This window comes from Rhinoraja longicauda, chromosome 3 (genome assembly GCF_053455715.1).
Source record: "Rhinoraja longicauda isolate Sanriku21f chromosome 3, sRhiLon1.1, whole genome shotgun sequence".
NCBI classification, from domain to species: Eukaryota; Metazoa; Chordata; class Chondrichthyes; order Rajiformes; family Arhynchobatidae; genus Rhinoraja; species Rhinoraja longicauda.
This window is the reverse complement of record NC_135955.1, coordinates 20623134-20636211: the sequence shown is the minus strand read 5'-3', so window position 1 is coordinate 20636211 and position 13078 is coordinate 20623134. Positions and strand designations below refer to the sequence as shown.

The following is a 13078-nucleotide window of genomic DNA, read 5'->3' as shown; positions in this document are numbered from 1 at the left end:
ATCTTTTAAGTTATAGTGTCATACAGCACAGAATTGTGTCTGCGACAATATACACTCATCCCATTTGAACTACATTAGGTCTATATCCTTCCACATTGCCTGTTCAAGTGCCTGTCTAAATGCCTCTTGTAATGTTTAGATGTCTCAATGATCATAGAAGCATCAGAATTTTGTAGGCAGAATTGTGTAATTGTCTAGGCAGGCTGCCAAATTCTTGATCCACTTCGAAGGACAGTGCAATAGAATGGACTCGAAACATGGAAATGATAATCAATAGGTTAAATCAAGTGGGTAAAAGGCAAACTCATCAAAATCATTCTGAGTGAAAATTAGATTTAATAACTAACTGCACCAAGCATTCATAATCAATTGTGAAGCATTTTGAGATGCCTTATGATCATTGAAAGACACCAAATGATCCAAGTTCTTTCTTTCTGGATTCCTCTCAAATTCAGAGATGAAATGGAAATTATAAAAAGTAAATGTTGTAATGATCCTTTTGTTTTATCAAATCATCATCGGTGATATTCAGGCTTACACGTAGAATCTCAATTTATTTATCATAAATTAATATTGTAAAGCTAATGCAATTACATTTAGAGTACTACTTTCAATATAATTAACATAGGAAAAAAACAATACCTTGCCCACTCCAGTTGTCCCAGTGAAAAGAACAGAGTGCCCAACAGCGAGAAGTTTTTCCATCAGATACCCAAATCGCACAGTGTCCGTTGTGGGAACTAGCATCTCAAAAAACGGTATTTGACTATTGTACTTAAAGCTGGGAATAATTCTATCCCATGGGTCTAGTCGATTATTATCAAAGTCCATGTAGTAATTCCATAGGTCACCAGAGGTTGGTATCTAGGGTAACAAAAGAAAGGCATTTTCTTGTACAATTCAAAAACTATGCAAAATGTTATTAACGAACTACCAGCTCCCCTGGAGTAAAATGGAATATCCGCCATTTCCAATTCATTTTTCTTCACTCCAGAAAATTGAACTTGTCAATTCCCAATGGGTGGCACGTGTACATTTCATCACCATGATCATATTGAATAGCAATGTTCAGCAGCTTACTCCTATTTTTTAATATTCTAGCAAACCTATGCGGAGCAAATATATTCTAGCAAACAGAAATATGGCCGTGGAAAGACACTTCAACTCCTGGGTTTGCACCATCACATCTTCCCTGCTTTCTGTAAGGACTACTCTTTCTGTGATTCCTTGGTCTGCTCATCCCTCCCCTTGCCCAGCTAGTCCCTTGACCCTTTCCTCTGTAACCATAGGGCACATAACACCTCTCCCTACACCTCTATCACCACCAATGACTGAAACAGTCCTTCCAGATGAGGCATAGATTTGACCATCACTTCTACCAACAACGTCCATTGCAGTGGTGCTCTCGATATGGCCACCTCCACATTGGCGAGATCAAGTATCGACTAAATAACCATTTTGCAGACCACTTGCATTCTGTCCACAACGATTATCTTGAGCTTCCAATTGCATCTCACTTCAACTTCCCAAGAGTCAAGAATCAAGAGTGTTTTATTGCCATATGTACTGAAACAATGAACTTCTTACTTGCAGCAGCACAGCAGATTAGTTATCACAATACTCAACAGATAACATAATAACCAATAAAAAAGTTTAATAAATGAAAAACCAAACATAATGCAAAACTAATTAAAGCCTGAGCTCCTAGTGCAACCAAGCTAGTTCATGGTTCGGAGTTTAGTCGGCGTTCGTAATGTTCAATAGCCTGATGGTTGTTGCGAAGAAGCTGTTCCTGATCTAAGACATTACAGTTTTCTGACTCCTATACATTATTCTTCCACCTATAGAAGTTCAAGAGAGTATTCGTTGACATACTGAATCTCCTCAATCTTCTAAGGAAGTTGAGACATTAATGTGCTTTCCTCATGATTGCATCAATGTTCTAAGTCCCGAAAGATCTTCAGATTATGCACATCCAGGAACTTGAAATTGTTGGCTCTCTCCACCAGTGACCCATCGATGAGGATAAATGTGTGGATCCTAGGCCGTCCTTCTCTAAATTCAATAATCAGCTCCTTAGTTTTACTGACATTGAGAGCAAGGTTGTTCTTCTGGCACCAATCAATCAGACAATCACTCTCTCTCCTATACTCTGACTCGTCATTATCTGTAATACCTCCAATAATGGTGGTGTTGTTGGTGAATTTAAAGATGGAGTTGGAACTGTGTCCGGTTACACAGTCATGCGTGTAGAGTGCATAAAGCAGGAGACTGAGCACACAGCCCCTGAGGTGCCCCTCTGCTGATGGTTATTGAAGGTGAAGTATTGTTGCCAATTTGTACTGATTGTGTAATGTTGATGAGGAAGTCGAGGATCTAGTTACAAGGGGATGCACAGGGACCCAGGGACACAGGGAGCTCGGAAACAAATTTGATGGGGATGAACGTCAAGGTATCGTCTATAAACAGCCTGATGTATGTGTTTTTTATTGTCCAAGTGGTCCAGTGCAGAGTGGAGAACCTGCAAGATTGCATCCCTCAATGATCTATTGTAGCAGAAGGTAAATTGTTGAGGGTCCAGTTTCTTGCTGAGGAAGGAGTTGAAAGGTGTCAAAACAATCCTTGCAAGCACATCATCACCATGGATGTTGGTGCCACCAATGGGTAATCATTGAGATGCCATCTTACTCTTCTTGGACACCGGTATTGACAATGCCCTTTTAAAGCAGGTGGAAACCTCAGTCCTCAACAATGAGAGGTTGAAAATGGCCACAAAATCTCCAACCAAAATCTCCAACCTATCTCCACATAAGTTTGAAAATGCGTCCAGGTACACCATCAAATCCAGACACTTTCTGAGGATTTACCCTTCTGAAGGATGTACTATTGTCAGCCTCCATGACTAAGATTGCAATACTATCGATTGGGCTGCACTCGGATGGTTTTCGTGAACACACACACCATCATACATTTCCTTAAGAAGTCATTAACAACCGTGAATATTCATTCAGGCCCATTGCCTAGTCTTTGAACATCACCCAGTCTACAGACTACAACTCTAATTCCCTTCCCATTCCCACACCAATCTATCTGTCCATGGCCTTCTCTACTGTCACATTGAGGCCAAGTGCAGACAAGAAAAACATTTATCATATTCCACCTGAGTAGTCTACAGCCCAATAAAATGAACTTTGAATTTTCCAATTTCAAGTTACCCATTCTCATTGTGTTTCTTTCCCATTCCTTCTGGCCTACCGAGGTTGTCTCTCCCTTTGTTCGCTTTCCTACTCCCTTATGCCCATCACCCTCAGACTTGTCCACCTGCATTTCTTCTCCCTTAGCCTCCTCTCCCAAGCTCCTCCCCATCTGGTTTCATTTGCCCATCACCCCTTCCTTATTTGACTCTGCATCATCTTCCAGTCTCTGTCTCTCCCTTGTGTTGGAAGGAACTGCAAATGCTGGTTTAAATCGAAGATAGACACAAAAAGCTGGAGTAACTCAACGGGACAGGCAGCATCTCTAGAGATCAGGAATGGGTGACGTTTCCGTTCAAGTCTGAAGAAGGATCTCGACCCGAAACTTCATTCCAGAGATTCTGCCTGTCCCACTGAGTTACTCCAGCTTTTTTTGTGTCTATCTTCTGTCTTTACCTTCCAATGTTCTTCACCCCACCATGCTCCATCTTGTCTTTTTTCCCTATCTTTCTCCACTATCAGTTACCAGTCTCTTCCTCAAAACACCCCTACCCCATCTGTCTCCTTCTGTATATCTTCCCTCACCTCATGCTACTTATCATCCATCAGACCTTGTCTCACCACCATCTGTCTCACCACCTCCCCCCCTCCCCCCCCCCCCCCCCCCCCCGCCTTCTCTACTAGCCATTGTCCCTCCACATTCTCAATCCTGATGCGGAACCTAAAATATAGACCATCCCTTTTCCTCCACAGATGCTGCTTGACCACCTGAGTTCTCCCAGCTTTTTACATTATTTATCACAGATGTATTGATTGGTTATGAAAATAAACATATTTACTTGTCCACTTTTTAGATACCTTAGCTTCAGGATGATCTTCCAATTGACGACGCACAAATGAATCAAAGCTGTCCCAATAGTTCTCAGTCAAATTTCCACCAATAGACCAAATATAGCAAAACGCAAATGCCTGAGTAATAACACCATTCAATTGAGAAACATCCTTTGGAAAAAAAAGTAAAATTATATTGTTAATAATACGTTTCAGGTAATAATAATACAGGTTTCAGTAACAGCTACAATATCCCAGTTGCATGTATCTATCCACGCCCTGAGTTCATCTATCTTACCCGTCAGGCCTCTCATATTCAAATAAATGCAATTCAATCCAACAGTCCTCCCTTGCTGCCTGTTGTGCTCCTGCCTATTCTGGCCACTGAATTTTCATTCATCACCTTCTCTACTGACTTCCAGACTTTCACCTGCCTCAGTTCCGCAATGGATCCAGTCCCTCCTGCCAATCTAGTTTAAAAACACCCATGTAGCACTGGCAAACTGGCACCACAAATCTGGCACAAAGCTCATGTCCTACGTGGCACATTCTTTAGGTTCCTAAAAGCATGGGAGAAATACCGCCTATGTAAAATCTCTGCAAATTCTTCCCTATCTTCTGCCCAATAAGTTAACCAAATCAGTGCACTCTCCCAGGCCAATATCCCCAACAATGAGGCTCTATTTATAGTCAGCTAGTTCTGGTGGGCAGACAACTCCCCTTGCACGCCTGCAAAACAGGCGCCCAAAAGGGGTACGCTACCCCGAGGCAGAAATTACAAGCATAACAAAGGAAATGCTTCAAGGATATTCTCAAATTCTCTATGAACAAATGTAACAACCTCATTAACTTTGACAAATACAAAATGCTGAAAGAACCTCAAGACTGGCTTTGAGAAACATATTTTACTCTCAGAATCATGCAGATGCCTCCTGCAATTGATGGGAAGAGCAGCCTACTTCCTGTACCACCCACTCTTGTGTCTTGCAAAGCACCTCCTGTTCCACCTGTGGCAGAGCCATTGGATTCCACATAGGTCTCATCAACTCAGAACCCACAGAACTGGATTGAAATAAGTCATACTTGAACATAAGCACTGCCAAAGAAGACAAAGAAGAAAGCTAAATTATATTTCTGGCTCACAATACTCACTGATATAATTGTCCCCTATAAAATAAAAATGCACTGTATTCTCATTATGCTTCCAACATCAGATTTCTAAGAATGGCCCACTGACTTAACAAGTGATCATTCTCAATGTAAAGCTATTCTCCACCTGTGAAATCTTTGGGACCTACATTGCCATATTTATTCGACCTTCCGTTCTGCATGACAAATGGAAACAAACCCTTACACCATTATGCAAACTGATAAAAACATAGAAAATAGGTGCAGGAGTGGGCCATTTGGCCCTTCGAGCCAGCACCACCATTCAATATGATTATGGCTGATCATTCAAAATCAGGACCCCGTTCCTGCTTTCTCCCCATATCCCTTGATTCCATTGGCTCTAAAAGTTAAATCTAACTCTCTCTTGAAAACATCCAGTGAATTGGCCCCCACTGCTTTTTGTGGCAGAGAATTCCACAGATTCGCAACTCTCTGGGTAAAAAAGTTTTTCCTCATCTCAGTTCTAAATGGCCTACCACTTATCCTTAAACTGTGACCCCTGGTTCTGGACTCCCCCAACATTGAGAACATTTTTCCTGCATCTAGCCTGTCCAATCCCTTGATTTTATATGTTCCTATAAGATCCCCTCTCATCCTAAATTCCGGTGAATATAAGCCCAGTCGATCCATTCTTTTATCATATTTCAGTCCCACCATCCCGGGAATTAACCTGGTGAACCTATGCTGCACTCCCTCAATAGCAATAGGAGATGCATGCGCTAATTGGCCATTATACTGTAATTAAACACTAACTGTGATTATTTTTTCAAAATAGCACTGTTCTGTGGAGACATTTTGCAAGCAGCACAATAGCAAATAATCAAATATATAACTGGCTTGAGATAATTAGAAGGTTAGAAAAAAATTGTGCTTTGTGATGGAAAACCTAAGCTTTTTCCAAATAACAAAACACATAAAAACAAAAATAATTTCCAAGCAGTATTTGTCAATGCCAAGACAAATTAGTAACAAAGGTTGATACATTTATATTAGCCCACATCGAGTAAAGCTCCACGCCAGAGAAATGATTTTCTTAAGTCACTTCTGTAGACTATATTCTGGACACCTTTTCAGTTTTCACTTACCATAGTGAGATCTGGACCACGATTTCCCAGCAACAGAGATTCAAGAAGACAGCAGATAGTAGTGACCTTACTAATGTCAACCTGAGGGATTCCCTGTGTGCATTTCTTGTTGACGAAGTGCAACCCATTTTCAACACAGGATTCAAATAGTTTCATTAAGTGCTGGCGTGATTCAAATGTTAGCTAAAAGGAAGTAATTTTTTCGTTAACATTCTTTTTATCCAGAGACACCCAGCAAAAATATCTACATTCTACAATACTTTAAATATTCCAAATAATATACTACATCGACCAATATAGCATAAATGATCAACTAAATACAAATTAAATATTTTAAATCATTATTGAAACATTAATATGCTTCAAAAAGTAGCCAATATTAATTGCTGATAAATGCGCGACATGCTTTGCAAGCCATCATAGTCATAGTGTAATACAGCATGGAAACAGACGTTTTGGCCCAAATCATGTCTACTGACCATGTTGCCTACTTGAGTAGTTCCATTTGGCTACATTTTACCTAAATCACTCTAAATCTTTGCTATCCATGTACCTGTCTGAATGTATTTTACATGTTGTGTTTTATCTGCTTCTACTTCAGGTATGTAGGTTAATTGACTGGGTAAATGTAAAAATTGTCCCTAGTGGGTGTAGGATAGTGTTAATGTACGGGGATCGCTGGGCGGCACGGACTTGGAGGGCCGAAAAGGCCTGTTTCCGGCTGTATATATATGATATGATATGATGATACCACTTCCTCTGGCAGCTCATTCTGCTTACAACACCTTCCGTGTAAAGATGTTGTCCCCGGGTTTCATTTATATCTTTCCCCACTTAACTTAAATCAATGCCCTCAAGTTTTAGACTCCCTTATCATGGGGAAAAGACAGTGACCCATCACCTTATCTATGCCTCCCATGATTTTATCTTCCTCTACAAGGTCGACTCTCAGCCTCCTATGCTCCAAGGAAAAAGGTACCGGCCTATCCAGCCATTCTTTATAACGCAAGCATTCCAGTCCTGGTAACATCCTAATGAATCGTTCTGCACCCTTTCCTTAATGACATTCTTCCTATAGCTGCTGACCTGCTGAGTTACTCCAGCATTTTGTGAATAAATATTCTTCCTATAGCTGGGTGACCAGAACCGCAAACAATACTCCAAGTGCAGTCTCACCAAACTCTTGTACAGTTGTAAAATTACATCTCAATTCTCAATTACATCTCCTGTTCTACAAAACACCCCAGGGCCTTCCAAATACTATCTAAGTCCTGCATTGGTTTAATTTACCAAAATGCAATTCTTCAACAATACATCAACTTCACCACTCTGATCGAAAAAGAACTTGGACTTTTTTCTCTGCCTAGATTCCCAGAGATACAGAGAATTATAGTTTGCACCCAAGTCACAATAAAGGTACCCCCAAAGCAGCTAAAAGTATTCATATGTCAGATGTTATTCCATTCCATTCTAATCAGACAATCTTTAACCATGGGCGTGTTTGTTCGGGTGTGTTTTAGATAGCCCAGGTAGCTACCATCCAAATATTGACCAGACTCAAGAATGTAATAAAATCTTACAATCAGTTAAAATTTCAAGGTGCTTTATCTGAATTGACACACTAGATGAGCTGAAGAAGAAACAGAAACAAACAGGGACAAGAAATACTGCAGATGCTGGAATCTAAAACTAAAACAGAATGCTAGAACTCAGCAGATCAATCCACATCTGTGGATGCAAAAGGTGTAAGTCAACAACAAAAAAGGGCATGATCAAATAGCTGTTACTGAGATTATTCCGAGATGATCAAGGGAATTGAATATTTCAGGATATTTGACATTTTGCAAGGATAGGCAGAAAGGAAAAGGAGGTGGAATGATTATTTTAATAAAGATTAAGTACTGCAATGCTGAGGAATACTATTGACTTAGCAGCTCAAGATGTAGAATCAGTTTGGGTAGAATATGAAATAGTAAATGGAATCAGTCACTGGTGAGAGTAGTATGTGGGTCCCCTAACTGTAGTTGTAGTATAGGATAGAGCAAAAATCAGGAAATAAATAATGTAAAGCTGGCATAATGTAAAACTGTCATAACATGGGCTAACATGTTAAAAAAGAAATAATGTATGCTGGCAAAAAAGGTAGACAAACAACCACAGTTGATATGAATTATCATATTGATTAGACAGATTAAATTACGATAGCCTTGAGGATGAGTTCATAGCGTCTCCTTGGAATGCTTTTTCTAGAGCACTCATTGAGAAGCTAACTAAGGAGCAGGCTATTTTAGATCCAATAATCAGACTGGATTTATTAGGATGTCACAGTAATTGATCACAAGGAAAGAGTGATCATAGAATTGTACAATTTCAAACTTAGTTTGAGAAAGAGAAACATAACTCTGAAACTGGTGTCCTAAAGTTTAATATTATATAGATAGAATGTGGTTTAACAACAGCTAAACCACATTCTATCTATTATATTACTAAAACTCTCTTCTTGTATATTTATGTGTTTGTGGGTTTGTGGATATAATTGTTCCCAAAATACAGCCAAAACGGTACACGATAGCACAACAATTTTAGGCCCACCTTACTCACCATTGTCCTAGGGTTCAAATGGTTGTTATATTTTAAAGGTTTAACACTTTTTAAACTTTAAAAAATCACTTTTTAAACTTTAATAAATCACTTTTTAAACTTTAATAAATCCCTTATTAACTTTTCCTGCCCGTTAGCCGTGTTCGACCTCACAGAGGGAACCCAACAGCCACCCGGCCAATGAGGGTTGAGGGCAGGACGGGATCTGACTAATGGGAACTTGGAGGGAGGCGGGACCCACCCAAGTTCCCGTCCAGCACCCGCTTCAACCGACAGCGTTATCGAGTCCCCGCTCCCGCCTGGCCCCAGCGCATCGGACCATCACCGGACTACAACCCCCAGCGGGAAGCTTCTTCTCCTCCTCCTCCCGCGTCTCCTCGAGCGCCCGCTTCAACAGATGGCCGCCCGCCCCCGGCCCCGGGGGAGATTCCGAGCAGGAAGAAGATGGTCGTCGTCCCAGTCGTCTCATCGTTCCCCTCCGTCTCCTCCAACACCTGCTCCAACCGACGGTGTCATCGAGTCCCCGCTCCCGTCCGACCCAGCACCCCGGACCATCACCGGGAGCGGGAACTAAAAACCCCAGCAGGAAGCTTCTTCTCCTCCTCCTCCCGCGTCTCCTCCAGCACTCCGCTGCCGCTCCGCCATCTTGTACGCACCTCCCGCTGCCACGCTGCCCGCCGGGAGGTATAGTCCCCGCTCCCACCCGGCCACAGTGCCCCGGACCATCACCGGACTACAACCCCCAGCAGGCAGCGCGGCACATACACACACATGGAACACACACACACACACACCTCCAGGGTAATAATAAAAACAATAATAATAATAATAATAATAATAATAATAATAATAATAATAATAATAATAATAATAATAATAATAATAATAATAATAATAATAATAATAATAATAATACTTAAAATATAATAATGTAAGAATATAAAATGTTATATTGTATAACTTTTAATATATATTAATCTCTTGCAAGGGAGGGGGATGTGGGGGGTCTGACTGATGCCCGGGTTGAGGGAGGATGGAGAGGGTGAGTGCATGGGGGGGGGGAGAGGGGAGGTGAGGGCAATAAGGGAGGGTTGAGGGGAGATGGAGTGGGTGAGTGGGGGGGAGGAGGGGGGATAAGGGGGGTTGAGGGGGGATGGAGTGGGTGAGTGGGGGGAGCGGGGAAGTGGGAGGGGAGGAAGGAGGGATAAGAGAGGTTGAGGGGGGATGGAGTGGGTGAGGGGGAGGGGAGGAGAGGGGATAAGGCAGGTTGAGGAGGGATGGAGTGGGTGAATGGGTGAGTGGGGGGGGAGGGGAAGGGGGGAGGGGGGAGTGGGAGAGGGCAGGGTACTAGACCAATGCAGGTGAGCTTTGGACTCAACGGATCTACCCGGTTCTAGCTAATATTATAGCTTACATTATCTGAAATCCTCTGCATCCATGTTTTCACATATGGCAACCATTTAAGTTCCTCTGCATCAATATATACCATTCCACACCTGCTAACAGTGGCAGGAGATGCCACCTTCAGGTCTTGTACCTGGAAAAAAAATGTTGTCTAAAATTAGCCAAATGCAACAAATTAAACTGCGAAAATCATAATGAAGTAATAAAATATGTGTACCATAACTGGAGTTTTAGGATTTGTGAATACTGCCAAATATTTTTATTCTTGCATCATATTCATTGGAACATGTTGTTTATGTAATGCACATTGGGCAAATGAAAAATACTTCTACTGACCATTTGCTAAACTATAAGAAGACTGGATTTCAACATAAAATAAAAGTGGTGGCATCAGCCCTTAGAATAGGTAAGTGACAAATAAAAGATGGAGATTGATGGGCATGTGAGCGAGAAACTTTATAGGGCTGCAAGGAAACAGAGGAAAAGAAGGGAATGGGACTGATAAGGATGTTTTGCTGCAGTACTGAATGATGCAATGGGATGAATGCTTCTAGTGTCATAATGTCTCGGTGCCAAAGAGGAATTACATTGTGTGGTTTTTATTATCTCAACAAGTGGTTGACCATATGACCATCCAAAATTCTGTTGATAAACACAATATTCTATACATCAACTTAAAAATTATGCTTTTATTAAATATCTTACAGTTTAAAATACAATTCACATTAATATGGTTACTAGTAATGCAAGAAACATTTTTATGGTCAGTTTCTGAACATTTGTTAAAGCTAGATGGTAGGAAAAGATAGACACAAAAAGCTGGAGTAACTCAGCGGGACGAGCAGCATCTCTGGAGATGAAGGGTCTCGACCCGAAATGCCACCCATTCTTCTCTCCAGCCTGTCCTGCTGAGTTACTCCAGCTTTTTGTGTCTATCTTCGGTTTAAGCCAGCATCTGCAGTTCCTTCTTACACATAGAAGGTAGGAAACTTTGGTTTTGAAATTCTATGGGGCCCATGGTCTTTAAATATGCATAATGAACAATTTTAGAATCACCTACCTCAAAAACCATATGAATGTAAGGAGTGAGTTTAATCCGTTCACTGTTTGCAAGACACAGCATCTTGTTATCGTCAAGTACCGTATTCATATTCTCAATCCACAGGGCATCAACAGGCCCATCACAGATAATCCATTTGTGTTCTGGCGTTTCATCATTCACAGCTGCACGAACGCTGATTGCCATTAGTCCATCATTCCATTCCATTGTAGTGTTGTTCACCTCACCGTACAGTTCACCCATTGTGATTGATTTGGGATTGAGCACATATGTTTTCACAACCTGATAGTTTGGGTCTATCTCACCAGCATTATGCAGCGTTCCAAGAGTATCAGCCAGAATCTGATAAACTGTTGTTTTGCCGCTCCCTGTAGGCCCAACCAGCATAACACCATGCCGTACAATCATGGTTTCATACAATTGTATCACCTTGATAATCATTGCAGGAACAGCTTGCAGTCCCCGATTAAGCATGCATTCAATGGCGGTTTGTTGGAACGAACCATAATCATGATCTGGAATAATAACTCCGGGAAATAAGTCTGAAAGGATTCCACTGAAGGAAAAGAAGACAAATTTCCCTGTAATTCATTCCATTCGGATCATACAAAGGTATATTCATTACAATAAATTTAAGACACATTTATCTAAAAATTGGATCTTAATTTGCAGTCATTTTTTAATGCACGATAATGTAGAGAGGAGCAGGAGACACTTACGAGTAGAATTTGCTTTAGCACAGTTGAAGATTTTCCCAGAATGTCACTCATCAGGAAATATAGATCAATGTCTAAAGCCACTGATATTATTGGGTCAGGGTAGCCTTCATCCAGAGATTTCTCCTGAACACTAGCATATTCAAAATCCATTCAAATTTTTATTTAATTCTTCTCAACATATTTCCACCAATAATGAGCCAAGAGAGCCAAGATGATTCTCATATCTTGCCATACAAAACCACCCGCAGAGTATATAGCACTTAAGTGAATGATTCCTGAAATAGTATGGCATGAAGTGGGCTTAAGATAAGTGATTTCTAGTTCCTGATGAAGGGTACCATGCTTAATGAACTGCAATCTCAGGAGTCAGGGGTGAAGAGTGTCACATGTAGTAACAATGGAAAACAGAACTTCTTACTTGCAACAGCTTAATAGGCTTGTAAACACAATACACATAGATAATATATTATGAACTAAAAGTCAATATATTAATAACTGCGCAAAGTACATTTTCCTCAGATGAGCTCAACTCTGAGGCTGTTGAGATCTTGATCTTCTTGGACTATTCATAGACGCATCGAGTTATACAACACTGAAACAGGTTATTTGGCCCGACTTGTTCATGCCAACCAAAATGTATCTTTCTGAGCTAGATCCATTTGCCAAGATTTCACCCATATACTTCTAAACCTTTCCTATCAACATAGCCATCTAAATGACTTTTAAACATTGTATTTGTAGCTGCATCCAGCACTTCCTCCGCCAGCTCATTCCATATTCCCACTACACTCTGTGTGAAAAACTTACTTTTCATGTCCCCAACAAATCTTACACCTTTCACCTTAAAACCCCTAGCTAGACTGCCTTACCCTGGGAAAAAGTGTGATAATTCATCTTGTCAATGCCAACTAGTCAGTATTGTAGCCACAACGATGATAATAATGAAGTAGATTTTCAAAGTCTACAGAGAGACTTGGGCCTTTTGGAAGGGTGGGCTGAAAGATGGCAGATGGA

The 13078-nt window shown here is 40.9% G+C and overlaps 1 protein-coding gene across 1 annotated transcript in view; it reads right to left on the bottom strand.

Moving 5' to 3' along the window:
- dnah6 (dynein, axonemal, heavy chain 6) overlaps positions 1-13078 on the bottom strand; it is a 228725-nt gene that overhangs the window by 125432 nt on the left and 90215 nt on the right. The window contains exons 35-39 of the mRNA XM_078394918.1: positions 11346-11901; positions 10296-10418; positions 6281-6463; positions 4053-4196; positions 643-864 (exon numbers count right to left, since the gene is read on the bottom strand). Coding sequence (XP_078251044.1) covers positions 643-864; positions 4053-4196; positions 6281-6463; positions 10296-10418; positions 11346-11901 — 1228 coding nt within the window. The remainder of the gene's footprint in view (positions 1-642; positions 865-4052; positions 4197-6280; positions 6464-10295; positions 10419-11345; positions 11902-13078) is intronic.